The 15,146-nt window shown below is 37.6% G+C and overlaps 1 protein-coding gene across 15 annotated transcripts in view; it reads right to left on the reverse strand.

Annotated features, from left to right (window-relative positions):
* PRPF40A (pre-mRNA processing factor 40 homolog A) overlaps window positions 1-15,146 on the reverse strand; it is a 64,450-nt gene that overhangs the window by 1,290 nt on the left and 48,014 nt on the right. For 8 of the 15 annotated variants that reach the window (XM_028830710.2, XM_015110126.3, XM_028830708.2 and 5 more), the window contains 11 exons: window positions 14,783-14,933; window positions 13,703-13,836; window positions 7,533-7,647; window positions 7,272-7,363; window positions 7,052-7,168; window positions 6,401-6,538; window positions 5,969-6,064; window positions 2,642-2,728; window positions 2,445-2,541; window positions 2,298-2,359; window positions 1,246-1,377 (listed from right to left, as the gene is read on the reverse strand). In XM_028830710.2, coding sequence (XP_028686543.2) covers window positions 1,246-1,377; window positions 2,298-2,359; window positions 2,445-2,541; window positions 2,642-2,728; window positions 5,969-6,064; window positions 6,401-6,538; window positions 7,052-7,168; window positions 7,272-7,363; window positions 7,533-7,647; window positions 13,703-13,836; window positions 14,783-14,933 — 1,221 coding nt within the window. Of the gene's footprint in view, window positions 1-1,245; window positions 1,378-2,297; window positions 2,360-2,444; window positions 2,542-2,641; window positions 2,729-5,968; window positions 6,065-6,400; window positions 6,539-7,051; window positions 7,169-7,271; window positions 7,376-7,532; window positions 7,648-13,702; window positions 13,837-14,782; window positions 14,934-15,146 lie in introns of all 15 variants that reach the window. The other 7 variants (XM_028830709.2, XM_015110127.3, XM_028830707.2 and 4 more) reach the window with 1 other exon arrangement.

The raw sequence follows: 15,146 nt of genomic DNA on the forward strand, positions 1-15,146 counted from the left end.
AGTCTTGTTCTTGTTACTCAGGCTCATCTCAGCTCACTGCAACCTCTGCCTCACAGTTCAAGCAATTCTCCTGCCTCAGCCTCCCGAGTAGCTGGGATTACAAGCGTCCGCCACCACGCCCAGCTAATTTTTGTATTTTTAGTAGAGACAGGGTTTCACCATGTTGGCCAGGCTGGTCTCAACTCCTGACCTCGTGATCTGCCCACCTCGGCCTCCCAAAGTGCTAGGATTACAGGCATGAGCCACCGCGCCCGGACTATTCCTTGCTAATTTTGTAGCTTCCCCCTGGTTCCAGAAGTATTATCACAGAAACAGAAGTAGTATGCTTTAAGCATATGAATTCCTGTGCCAAATAAATACACAAGACTTATGAACAGGACAAGATTTAGGCTGAACAAACAAAAACAATACTGCACTATATGTGAGACACAACCTTTGAAAAGTGGATAGTTCACATATTGTCCTCTTTCACTCCAGGGATTTCATTTAACCCACCATAAGCTGCTAAAAAGTACAAAGGAAGCATTCACTCTTCACTTACGATGTGACTCAGACTCACCTGTTTCAGCTCTAAAAAAAACCCACCCTATACCAACGAATCAGAATATCCAGAGATCCCTAATAGGGTTTTATCTACATAGTTTATGCTCTCCAGTGATGATTCATAGGCATTTGCCCTTGCTAAACCCACAGTATTTGCATTATTAGGCTCTGTCATTCATATATACATATTTTTGAAAACAACTAATTATGTAATCTGTTATTGAAATAATTAACTTTGGCTTATATTCTCCTCTCCTATTTTTTTGCCCTTTCTCCAACCCAAATCAGTATTTCTAAAAGTTACTGAATTGCTACTTTTTGAAACAAAGGATTTAATGACAGTGACAACTGCGGACATCTGTAGAATCCCAGATTTAGTCTCTCACTTAAAAAAAAATTTGAGAATTAGATAAAACATGTCCAGTGGCACTCCTTAGTGACCATATCCTTTCTTAGTGAGTTAAGGCTACAGTTATGAAATGCTATATTTTAAAAATGTCAAATTTAGGAGAATCAAATCTAGGATCATTCATGACCAAAAACTATCACATTGTGTGAAATGTAGTTAACTGAATTTTCACTGTTTTCTTCAATTGTAGCACACTTGGAAAAGTCTATTCTTTCAACACCACCATGGTTTAACCAAAGAATCCATTTTTGCATTTTGAAAATACAGGTAAGGAAACAATTCTAAATACTTACAGAATCCTTTCCAGTCTTTTTCTTAGGCGATTTGTGTTTTGATTCTGATCTTTGTCTAGTTCTGTCTTTTTCACTTTCCCGATCTTTTTCTTTTTTATCCTTCTCTCGCTCAGCATCAGATTCTGGAGAGTCCTGAATGAATAGAAAATAACAGGTTAGCATTTTGATGAAGATACCATTCTTATATAGGTAATTCTTATATAAGTAATACTTAAGAACATCTACGTATAACAGACTACGTGTTCTTAGAGCGAATGTGAATTGTTAACCTCAAGGATTAAGTAAAATTTACCCAAGATCCATGGGGGACAGCCTTCCCTTGGGAAGGATAATATTCTAACAGGATAAAATACCACCCATGAGACTTACTACCACATCAGATGTGTAATATCTATTATGTAAATACAGAGACATATTACATTTTTCACCAACTCAGTATAATACTGGTTTATACATGTACCTAGGATATTGCTGTTAGCTTTAACACATAAGGCAGACAGCTGTATTAATAAAATTTTCTTGAAATTGCTGAGTAGGAATTATTTAAAATTTAATGTCAGTGCTTAAATGAATGGCTCTTCATTAGATACACACAAATTCAAATAAAAAAAAAATGTAACTCAACAGGTTTGTGGTGATACCCACGCCTTCACATTTTGAAAAAGCTCCTTAGGTGGATCCTAATGTACACCTAAGATTAAGACCTACAAGCGTAGAGGAGTGGTTGTTTTAAACTTGTGGTTCTCAACAACAGCTTCAGTCTACATATACACACAAATATACATAAATACACAGAGACACATGCACTCACAAGAGTCTCTTTTCTAGAAGATTAATTTTAAAGACCAGGATGGGGATCCTAACACTGGTGTGTGTATTTTTTCAAAGCTCACCAAATGATTTTAATGGAAGATCAAGGTTAAGAGCAACAACAATGTGCCCACCTGAACTGTCCTGGGCTGCAGAGAATTAGATAGAAAAAGGTTCTATGATCTCTGAGGAAGTTAAGGGCAAAAGCCTAGGTGAAATGTAAAAATTAGAAGCTTGCTTACAGATTTATGTCTCCTCTTCTTACTTTTCTTCTTATGCTTTTTTGACTTTTTGTAACTTCTCTCTGAGCAGCATAAAAGGAAAACAAAAGTGTCAGAATTTGAGTATATCAGTATAAATGATTTAATCAAATAAACAGAAATGCTCACCAGACTCTGCACTAGAAGAATGTTCTGAAGCAGAACGAGACTCTGATCGTTGTCTTTTTTTCTTTGAATGGCTATCATCATCATCTGAATCTGACCCCTAAAAAACACAAATAATTTCATTCATAATAATGCTAACATTTTAATACACTCATGGTGCCATAACTTTAATACACTCTTGGTACAATAAATTCCTTTACCGATCGAGAGCGGGAACGTTTCCTATGATGTTTTTTAGATTTCTTAGAATGTTTCTTGTTCTTTGAATGATGATGCTGACATTCATGCTACGGGGACAAAAAAAAATTTCAAGAATTTACACTTACTGTAGACAGACTGCAAAGAATCTTTAAAAAGCCACGGAAATAAGTTCTTAGAGTAAAACTCCACAATATATAGAAATGTAATTCCTTGAAACTGCAAAGAATTGTCACTTAAATTTTTTTTCTGTTCTTTCTTGCCCATCCTATACCCACTCATTTAGACATCTAAACAAAACAATGTTAAAAACCATTAGTAGAAAAAGTAGGTTTCTTTTATTTTTGTTTTGAGACAAAGTCTCGCTCTATCACCCAGGCTGGAGTGCAGTGGTGCGATTTTGGCTCAATGCAACCTCTGCTTCCCAGGTTCAAGCAATTCTCCTGCCTCAGCCTCCCAAGTAGCTGAGACTACAGGCGCGCACCACCACGCCTGGCTAATTTTTTCTATTTTTAGTAGAGACAGGGTTTCACCATGTTGGCCAGGCTGGTCTTGAACTCCTGACCTCAGGTGATCCATGCACCTCGGCCTCTCAAAGTGCTGGGCTAGGATTACAGCAATGAGCCACTGCACCCAGCTGAAAAAGTTATTTATTTATTTATTTATTTTTAAGACAGAGTCTCACTCTGTCGCCCAGGCTGGAGTGCAGTGGCACGCTCTCGGCTCACTGCAAGCTCCGCCTCCCGGATTCACGCCATTCTCCTGCCTCAGCCTCCCAAGTAGCTGGGACTACAGGTGCCTGCCACCATGCCCGGCTACTTTTTTGTATTTTTAGTAGAGACGGGGTTTCACCGTGTTAGCCAGGATGGTCTTGATCTCCTGACCTCGTGATCCGCCTGCCTCAGCCTCCCAAAATGCTGGGATTACAGGCGTGAGCCACTGCGCCTGGCCTGAAAAAGTAGTTTTTTTTAGAAGAATGAGAATGGTGTGGTTTAGAAGAAAAGTGTAATATGCAGTCTGCTTTTAATGACAGTGAAATACAATGACATTCAGGCATGGTTTTTGTGATCAATTTGGCTTTGATCAGCAACTTAGGCCAAGCACTAAGATAAAAAACAACCTGAGAGCCATCCTTGAATTGAGATATATAAAGTTGATGTCAGAATAAATCCAAAATCTATTACCCCTTTTTCATTTCCCCCAAGGAGCCATTTCCTTCCTCCTCAAACAAGACATCCTTAGACATCCATATGTTGTCTTTGTGGATTTCTACTCATTAAAACAATTAGTAGGTTAGCAGTGATGGGGGGTGCTAGAGTACAAGCTCTTTGCCCCTAAACATTTCTATGGCTTTGAGAATAAATTCTACCTCAGTTACAGATGTGGAAATGGAAAATCTGGATCTCAGAATGGACTATTCTCCTTTTGATCTCACTGAATGCTAACCTACCTTTAATACCTCAAGCCTCAGATTATTAAGGCCCCAAAATCTAAATGTGTTCAGCCCTTCCCTATGGTACCATTTTTACTCCATTTACCACCTAACTACTTTATCCCCAGTACAGATCACAAAAGAATCTGGAGATTCTTGAACTGGGGGAAAATAGGTAAGACACTATCTAGAGCAAAGCTTCTCAAAATTAAATGTATATTTTAATGCTTGGGAATCTGGTTAAAATGCAGAGTCAGATGCAGGATTTCTGCCCCATGGGGCCTAAGGTTCTGCATTCCTAAGAAGCTTCTAGGTAATGTAGATGCTTCTGGTCTGCACTACATTTGGCACAGAAAAGATCTAGAGGCCCAGCATGGTTGCTCATGCCTATAATCACAGCACTTCAGAAGGTCAAGGCAGGAGACTTGCTTGAGGCCAGCCTGCCCAACATAGCAAGATCCCATCTTTATAAAAACAAAAACCAAAAAAACCCCACAAAAAGCCAAGCGTGATGGCACGTGACTGCAGTTCCAGCTACTCAGGAGGATCATTTGAACCCAACAGTTCAAGGTTGCAGTGAGCCATAACTGCACTGCTGCACTCTGGCCTAGGAGTGGATGACAGAGAGAGACTCTGCTTTAAAAAAAAAAAATACAGAGAGAGACTCTGCTTTAAAAAAAGAATTAAAAAAAAGGCCAACAGGACCACATCTAGAGGCAGCTGTGAAACAATATAGGGCCTATGTGAATACATGTTACACAAAAACGGTGGTTAACATTATATTAATCAAGAACAATAAATCAAGAAATAGGAAATCAAGGAATAGGAAACAGTCAATTTAGTGTCCTGCTATGCCCATTTACAATGCAACACTATAATATTAAACACATACTAGTTTTTAGCTTATGAAGTATTAGTTACTCTAAAACTGACAGTATGGCATACTTGTTAAAAGCACTGACCAAGGTCAACATGCCTGGCTTCCAACCCTGTAACTCACTTTACTTCTCTTTGCCTCAGTTTGTTCACCTATTAACTTCATAGGCTTATAATATACATAAAGCAATCAGAACACTGGCCCACTATTATTCAATAATTATTGGTCAATTCAGCATACTTACAAGGGCCTACCTGAAACTGTCATCAAAATACTCTTACTTTTTTTTTTTTTTGAGAAGGAGTCCCACTCTGTTGCCCAGGCTGGAGTACAGTGGCATGATCTTGGCTCACTACAACTTCCACCTCCCGGGTTCAAGCAATTCTCTTGCCTCAGCCTCCTGAGTGGCTGGGCGCCATCACTCCCTGCTAATTTCTTTGTATTTTTAGTAGAGACAGGGTTTTGCCATGTTGCCCAGCTGGTCTCAAACTCCTGACCTCTGGTGATCAGCATGCACCTCAGCCTCCCAAAGTGCTGGGATTACACGCGTGAGCCACCGTGCCCAGTGAACCTTATTAAAGTGACCTGAGATGTTAATGTTTCATTGCTTATTTCAACAAAATCTTACCATTTATTCCAGAAACTCTCTGGGTTTTCTACACAGCTAATGTGGTATAATACCTCAAATGTGCCTAAAAGCTGTTTTCTATCTGCTTTACAAGAAAAATTTTTCAGTTTTAAGTTTACTAGTCAATCCATGTGGCTGCCAAACTGCTCAATTTCTAAAACTTTCTAAAAATACAAAACAGTTTTCACATACAAATCTTTATATTCCTATGGAAACTTATAATTTCTCTCACTTAAAAGCAGTTTTTATAGGAAAAATACCATTCTCTAACTGTCCCAGGTAAGTACATTTGTATGAAAGCAGTGAACATTAAGTAAAATACTTTCATCATTGTAAGTTCTTCAATTTGTTTACATTTTTATATATTTTATATATGAGAATTCTAAAATTACCTCAAGCACATGCATAAAATCTTTAAATATTCGTTTTCTTTCAGATTCTAGAGTTATGTCCTCAAATGCTGGCTCTTTTACAAATCTCTCACGGATCTGAAAAATTCAGATATAAAATAAATATATGAATACCAAGAAAGTACACCAATACATCTAAAATAAATCATAACAGCAAGTAAAAACTGTGATGAACCAGTCCCTTTAAAGTCCATTATTTCCTCCCTTCAAAAGTCCAAACCATTCTTTACAAATATTCCTAAACACAGACTCACAGCTGATTTAATGCTTTTATTATATTCTAAATATATTTAATATATTCTACAAATAAATATAGCTTTTGTGGCTATAAAATGAAAAATAAAAATATTTTAAATTTCTTTCTCAACTGTAAAGAAAATAATTCCATTAGAAAAAATTAACAAGTATACATACATCTTCCCAGACAGCATCCAATTCTATCGGGGGAGCAGCTTGTTTTAACATACTCTTAAATGCAGACTCTTTTCGTTTCATCTTCCGAGCCTCTTCTTTTTCTCTTTCGCGTTCACGGGCTTCTGCCTTTTCTAGTAACTATTAGAAAATCATACTTAATCAGTTATAATAGTATCATAACTATTAGCTGAAATAATTTATTATTAATTTAGGAATCACACATTGTTTAAAATAAGCTTGTCCAACCTGTGGCCCATGGGCCACATGTGGCCCAGGAAAGCTTTGAATGTGGCCCAGCACAAATTTGTAAACTTTCTTAAAACATTATAAGGTTTTTGCAAATGTTTTGTCTTTTGTTTTTAGCTCATCAGCTGTTGTTAGTGTCGGTGTATTTCATGTGTGGCCCAAGGCCTGGTTTATAACGGCCATATTATGTATAATAATAACAGTTAATTTGAGCAAAGGAAGTTTAATGTCAATCCATCGTCTAAACAAAATTTTTTCTTTTACCTTACCTGAAAGACTGGCTACTACTCTGTAAAATTCTATTCATATTCCGTTTCCAATGTGCTGCAACTTAGCTGCTTTTATCTGAATAAATTAAAAACTAGACTATTAAATTAGTTATTTACAAGAGAAAAAATAACTTACACTATTGAAAGCCAATTTGATATTTCCAGCATCTAATGTAGTTGATCTTTTAGTTGAACTGATTATCGCCACAAAATCTTCAAAAGTGGTATTTACTTCAACTACAAACCCTTTATCCTAAAAAAAAAGAAATCTTAGTATCAATAATGCATAAATCAAAGGAATACAGTACTTTTAAGATATACTATAGGTTAAAAGGTAAGAATAAATAGTTATTTACCTTTAGAATGTCTTTTATTATCTTCTTCTCATCATGATAACGTGCTTTAAGATCCTCAACATAAAACTTGAAAAGATCAAGTGCAGTTGATCCTAATGAAAAAACTAAAGAAGTCAAAAGCTAGCTCTAACCAAAGAGCTGCAATTACTTTTTTGTTTAAAAAACAAAAATAAAGCACCCTTCCCCCAACATAATCACCTTTGCATTTGGCCCATTCCAACTACTACCGTAACGGTAAATTAGGAAAGAAAATAATCTTACCAGGCTGACCAAGCATATTAGTGAATCTAATATCAGAACTAATAGTTGGATACAATTCCATCCAAGATGACATAGAATGTAGTTGTCCATGTTCATGTAATTCATCTAAAAATATCTAGGGAGAAAAATTATATTTGAAAAGTCATCTAAGTACATGAGAAATAAGAGTCTAACATGAAAACACACAAAAACTTTGACATAGTTAAAACTCTTCTACCAATGTTATCCCAAACCTGTTTGGGTATAAAGACTATTTCCTATTTGGGCAAAGTAACAACTGCCTTTAGGCAGAAAAATATTTTGTCCTTTAGAGAAAATAACTTTTACAACACCGCATTATCCTCCTAAGGTTCTATTTCCTACCCTTTCAGATAGAACCTAATTTTTAGCTTTAAAAAAAGGTAGAACTTACAATATTGGGTATCCACCTCAAATGATGAGGCTAAAGAATGTATACGCATGTTTCCTTAAACGTATACTCTGTCTTTAAAAATAGTGCCTGATGTGTTCTAGGTATTTTTATTTATTCTTTAAAAAACAAGGGGCCTTAAGAGGAGGATGTATAATTTTCCCAAAGTAGTTTGGAGACCTAGGATTCAAACCCATATCTAGTTTCAATTTCCACACTTCCTGCTTCCAACCCAATCCTTAGGGAGTTTAATCCTGTACATCAGCGGATCCCAACCCCCGGCCACAGAACTGGAACCGAGCCACACAGCAGGGAGTGAGTGGTGGTGGAACAAGCATTACCGCCCGAGCTCCGCCTCCTGTCAGATCAGTGGGGGCATCAGATTCTCATAGGACTGCAAACCATATTGTGAACTGAGCATGCCAGCAATCTAGGTTGTGTGGTCCTCATGATAATCTAATGCCTGATGATACCAACCCCCCACCCCACCCCAACAGGAAAAACTGTCTTCCACTGCTATACACAAATGTGACTAAAAGAAACTGTAACCCTATATTCTGTTGCCACAATTCCTATACCTGCACTGTTCAATAAGGTAGCCACTGACCTAACATAGCTTCTGGGTACATGAAATGTAGCTATTCTGAGTTGTGATGTGCTGTTAAGTATAAAACATACAATGATCTTGAAGATTTAGTACCACAAATGTGGGCAGCAAGCCACCCGGGTGCCGAGGCAAGAGACTGAGGGCACGAGCTGTTCCAGTATAATAAAATATATAAAATGAGAATAGTTAGATATAGATCACAGATATGATTATATATGAATATCATTATTCATTAGTTTGTAGCAATTACCCTTTATTTCAATATAATAATAATCCTCGCTCTACAATCATAACCTAAGAAAAATCAGGCCATACAGTGATAGGAGCTGAGGTGACACAGTGAGAAGTGACCAGAAGACAAGAGTGCGAACCTTCTGTTATGCCCGGGTAGGCCACCAGAGGGCTCCTTGGTCTAGTGGTAACGCCAGCGTCTGGGAAGACGCCCGTTGCCAAGTGGACCGCCCGTTGCCAAGTGGACCGTGGTCTAGCGGTAGCGTCAGTGTCAAGGAAAAACACCTGCTACTTAGCAGACCGGGAAAGGGAGTCTCTCTTTCCCCGGGGGAGTTTAGAGAAGACTCTACTCCTCCACCTCTTGTGGAGGGCCTGACATCAGTCAGGTCCACCCGCAGTTATCCGGAGGCCTAACCGTCTCCCTGTGATGCTGTGCTTCAGTGGTCACACTCCTAGTCCACCTTCACGGTCCGTCCTGTTACACCCGGCTCTGCCTTCTTGATAGCAGTAACAAATTAGTGAAAGTACTAAAAGTCTCTGATATGCAGAAATAATGGCGTAAGCTGTCTCTCCTTTCTTTCTCTTTGCCTCGGCTGCCAGGCAGGGAAGGGCCCCCTGTCCAGTGGACACGTGACCCACGTGACCTTACCTATCATTGGAGATGGATCACACTCCTTACCCTGCCCCTTTGTCTTGTATCCAATAAATATCAGTGCAGCCTGGCATTTGGGGCCACTACCGGTCTCCGTGTCTTGGTGGTAGTGGTCCCCTGGGCCCAGCTGCCTTTTTTTTTTTTTTTTTTTGAGACGGAGTCTCCCTCTGTCGCCCAGGCTGGAGTGCAGTGGCCGGATCTCAGCTCACTGCAAGCTCCGCCTCCCGGGTTCACGCCATTCTCCTGCCTCAGCCTCCCGAGTAGCTGGCCAGCTGCCTTTTATCTCTTTGTTTTTTTATTTCTACAATCTCTTGTATCCACACATGGGGAGAAAAACCCACCGACCCTGTGGGGCTGGACCCTACACACAAATATTAGCAATTTTAAAAAATACTGATTATGTGTTAAAATAATATTTGGTTACACTGGGTTAAATTACTAAAATAAATAATAAATTAAAATCGCATTTGTGGCATTCACATTTTTATTGGATAGAGCTGTCCTAAACCAACATCAGGCACTTACAACTCCACTCATTCCTCTTCAGATGAGACTAAATATGTCCATACTCCCTTGCAACTCTGAAATTCTTTTCTCAAACCCTGCCTGTATCTACCCTTTTGTCAACTACCCTTACCCTTCAACATAAATGGAATTTTGTCTTAACCACCCTTGTTGTGCTCACCAGGTTCCTCACTTGCTCCCTCTTGAGTCTCTAAAATAGTTTGGAAACCATCTTCAGTGATGCTCTAGTATCTTAGAACTTACCTCACTCTATCATACCTGTTTTGCTAGTGTTTCTTACACTTCCAGACTGGTGAGATCCGTCTGATAAAGTCAAAGAACTGTGACACTGAAATTATTTCTATAGTGGATCCCTAACCTGAAAGAATCACCTGAGGACTATTTTTTTAGAGCAATATTAATATTCAGGTATTTAGAATATTCAATGACCGATGTGAATTCAGGTTTGAAAACCACTCTGACAAAACTGTATGGTTCTTATTCTCTATTTACTTGCCCCATTTTAGGGGTGAAAAAGCCTTGTCTTTTACATTATGGAAAGCAAGTTGCTTCAAAGATGGCTGGGCTTGATGTTTCTTCTTCCCTTGGCACTAATGACATCTTGGATGACGTAATACTTTTTTTTCTTTCTTTCTCTTGGTTGAGGGCGGGGTATGTTTGAGTCCTGTACACATTGCAGGATGTTTAGCAGCATCTCTTGCCTCTACACACTAGATGCCAGTAGCATGTTCCCCACAAATAGTGACAATCACAAAAGCTTTCCTGGTTGAGCACCGTCTTAGATCCTAATCGGTATTAATTTTTCTCCATCTTCATCCTTCTTTTTGTTCCTTTATAAACTGCTCTCAGTGTAACTGTATTCACATATATGCTTGAATTCCAAACCTTACGAGATTTTGTTTTTAATAAGAGTCACCCTTATTTTTCAATTCTTCCTTCATTCTTTCCCTCTTAACTGGTTTTCTCTTACCCAAGAAAAGCCTTTCTCTTAACCCCAAGCTTATTTCAATTTCACCTTACTGAATATCTGAAAGGTGTAACTATACCTCTAGTTACCTTTTGACTATTTGGCAGACCTTTAACTTTCCCTACCATGCCAATGGTCACTAAACACCTTAAATGCCACTCTTAACAGTATTCTTTCAGTCCTCATTCCATAAAAATTTCTTAACATGTTACTTTAGATGGATTCCTTTACCTCAGGGGTTTCTCAAAGACTTATTTGAAGGACTGTTTAAAAAAATCAGATTGTTAGGTCCCATTTCCAGAATCTGATTCTTTAAGTCTGACGTGGGGTTTCAGAATATGTATTTTCATAATTTCCCAGGTTTCAGAATATACATTTTCATAATTTCCCAGGTGATACTGATTCTGTGCATCTGGGGATCATGCTTTATCTTAAAACTCCAAACTCTTGGCTTCTGAGACACTATACATTCCTCTGGTTCTCCTTGAAAGCCTCAGATCAATCCTTTCCAGACGACATTGACTTCAAATACCAGTTTTAAGACATAAGAAAAACAAAGTCATAGTTTCCTCGTCATAGACGTGATGAATTTTCTGATTAGCAAATGAACACTAAATAAAAATAGTCATCATCATAACCATAAGTACTGAGATGCTCTCCATTAATTATATTTTATTGTCTAATGCCAATCTTCTCTTTTAATTCATTTCACTAAAGTCTTAAATAAATCTTTTGAAGTAGCAGAACAGGAAAATTACCAGGCTGAATATCTGAAAGAATATTAATATAACATACTTAACACCAATTTTATTAGTAGTAATCAGAAACTATGCTAGACACATAGCAATCTGATTCAAAGCCACATTTAGGCTTATTTGCGGAACCGTGCAGACTTTACATCAAAATTTCGCCTCATAGTCTCCACCTTCAGTATTGTTTACGTTATAGTCTCATATTTTCTATGACCCAGATTTCCATCTTATTTTCACTGTATTATTATTTTTTCACATGTCTCCTTATTTTAAACCACTGCAAAACCTTCACCAGAGACGTTAAAGCTTAGGTTGTGGAAGAGTGTATAATAGCCCTCCTAAATATCTGTCCTCCCCTTCTTCCTGGGCACATGGCTGCTTAGCTAAAAGCTAAGTTTTCTAGCCTCCTTTGTGTAGCTAGTTGTGGCCATGTGACTAAATTCTCAGCAACTGAACCCAAATGAAGGAGGTGAGCAGAACTTCTAAATCATTAGCTTTAAAAAAGAACTGTTCTTTCGACTTTTTCCAAGTTAAAATGTGAAATGGGGGCAGCATACCCCTAACTCTGCAGAGAAGGTTAACACGCTAGGGCAATGCTTCTCAAAGTATGGTCCAACAGTATCGATACCACCTGGAAATTTAGAAATGTAAATTTTCAGACTACAACCCAGACTTACTAATTCAAATTCTTCAGGTAAGGCCAAACAATTTGTGTTTTTAACCATTGTAGAATATGATAGTCTAGGAAGTCACTAAGATAAAGGAACCCATCAAGAGTAGTAAATGTTAGGTTTTCATTGAATAAGGACCGAAATCATTCTACTGGCTGTGGCGTTTAAGATGGTTAGTAACCTTTGGCATAGTGGGAATAATTTTTCTTTTTTTTTTGAGACAGGATCTCGCTCTTTCGCACAGTCTAGAGTGCAATGGCGCCATCACAGCTCACTGCAGTCTTGACCTCCTGGGCTCAGGTTCTCCCATCTCAGCCTCCTGAGTAGCTGGGGCTACAGGCGTGCACCACCACACCCAGCTAATTATTATTATTATTTTTGTATTTTTAGTAGGGAGCGGGTTTCATCATGTTGCCCAGGCTGGTCTTGAACTTCTGGACTCAAGCAATTGCCAGCCTCAGCCTCCCAAAGTGCTGGGATTATGGGCATGAGCCACTGTGCCCAGCCAGAAGAAATTTTTAAAAAGTCCTCTACGTCATTCTAATACACACTGAATTTTGAGAACCTCTGCCTTAGGGGATGGCAATATGCCCTGCCCTAGACCAAAAAGACTGTTATTTCAAGAAAAAAACTTAAAATTCAAGCCATTGTAACCTAGCATTCACCCTAATACAATGGTTAATGGAAGAGACTCTGTAATCAAAACTGCATGGATTCAAATTCTGGCTTCACTATTCAGCAACTGTTGAACTTGGGCAAGTCACTTCACCTCTTCATTTCCTTAGTTATATAAACTTATGTAACAAAAACAGTAAGAACCCTTATAAGATAAGACTGTCATAAAAATTGAGATTGTAAACATAAATTGTATTGACAGTAAGCAATCAAAGAACATTAGCTATTACAATTATTATTGAAATGGGTGAGATATGAAATGCAAAAAATTCATTGCTCCATGATATTTTCTATCTCTGAAAATAAAAATGATACTTTAAGATGAAAATAAACTACTAGCTGAAAAACATGCAATCCCAGGTCCTTTTTTTAGTGTTTAAGAAATTATGGCCCATCCCCAAACTATACCCTAGCAGTCCCTTTGTCCTCTAGAAACTAAGTATCATCTACTACTGACTCACCACACATATCTTGTTTCCAGTCATCTCTCCTGTTGTTTTCCCCAACCGAAACCTCATTTATCAATGTTCATCTGTAGAACTTAAAGAGTTAAATGTGTATAAGTCCTCACAAAGCCTAAGTCTATGATCTGGGAACAGTTGTCTCAAAATTCTTTATATTACTGTTCAAGTTCTGTAAGTATAATATAAAACTAAGCTAGAAAAGAGCTTTTTCTTTTACCTGGAAAGATTCCCTATTTTTTCGCTGTCGTCTCCTTTCTCTTAGCAAACTCTTCTGTTTTTCTTCTTCTTCCTCCTTTTCTAAAGCCCGAATGTGTTCTTCAAAGCAAATTAATGCATCTTCTTTGTCCATATCTAAAGTATTTGCCAGTTAAAATTTAAAGTGTCAAATGTCAACAAGTAGTTTATTTGCATTAGATCCCCCAAAATTTCAAAATCACCTGTCAAAAATACTTTTAGCTAGGCTAGGGTGAGGTGGCTCATGCCTGTAATCTCAACACTTTGGAAGGCTGAGGTGGGAGGACTGCTTGAGCCCAGGAGTTCAAGACTAGCCTAGGCAACACAGCAAGACCCCGTCTCTAAACAAACAAACAAACAAACTTGTATTTAAACTCAATATGATTTGTAATCATCTGCATAGGAAAGTTTTAAGGAAAATTTCACAAAGAACTCAATAAAAGGCACTCTGAAACATGTCATAGGATAAAACAAAGGACGTGCATATGGCAAAACTAATGAAAATAAAAGTGTTATGATAAAATCTGTTTGCAATATCATAATTATTCCAAGAGCTTAGTATAGAACTGTGCACCCTATAAAAAAAATCTACTGAAGCATGACTTTTAGAGAGGTAGCTGAGAAAGCTATAATTTAAAAAGCAATTGGTTAACTCAGAAAGAATACTTAGGGAAGCCTAATGTAAGATAATTCTAATACATTTTCTTTTTTTTACAAATCTGTAATGTTATTACCACAAAAAAACACGAGTAAAATGCGGTAATTCATTTAGTTCTTACCAAGTTACATACAAATGGCTAAGCATGATTTCAAATTTGACCTATAATTTAAATATTTCAAGTATTACCTGATAAAGCTACTTTAAATTTGAAAAAACATTTTGTCATGAATCACAAACTCAATCAGAAAGAAATATCCTATTCGGAAATAAATAAAACACTTTTTCAGAAATGAACCAACAACTGCATAAAATTCAGTTAGTTATCTCATATAAAAAGTGAAAATAATTCTTCGCTGCTGGAGGACACTATTTAAAACTATTTCTCTTAGCCATTATTCTTACTTTGTAACTCCTCATCTTCTGCAAAAGTTGGATTATCCATCAGATACTGCTGGGCTTCAGACCAAGTGGTAGAGTATGTTACATTAGCCATGTTGTCAAGTATGTTTTTTAAGGCTTCCCAATTTCTCTTTCGCAACTGCTTTGCTTGTTCCTATAGCAGAAGTATGAATATATATGTTTCAAAGTTCCAAGAAATTAAGATACTTAAATTGCAATTAGTGAAGGCTTTATATTCTAATGGATGACCAAATTTCAAAGGTTAAATCAAATTTCAAGTAAATTTCATTTACTTTAAATGGCCACACTGCTGACTTTGCTTGCTCTTGCCTAAGCACTTGGCTTTGGTACTTAGCTTCACATTTTC

Source organism: Macaca mulatta, chromosome 12 (genome assembly GCF_049350105.2).
Source record: "Macaca mulatta isolate MMU2019108-1 chromosome 12, T2T-MMU8v2.0, whole genome shotgun sequence".
Taxonomy (NCBI): domain Eukaryota; kingdom Metazoa; phylum Chordata; class Mammalia; order Primates; family Cercopithecidae; genus Macaca; species Macaca mulatta.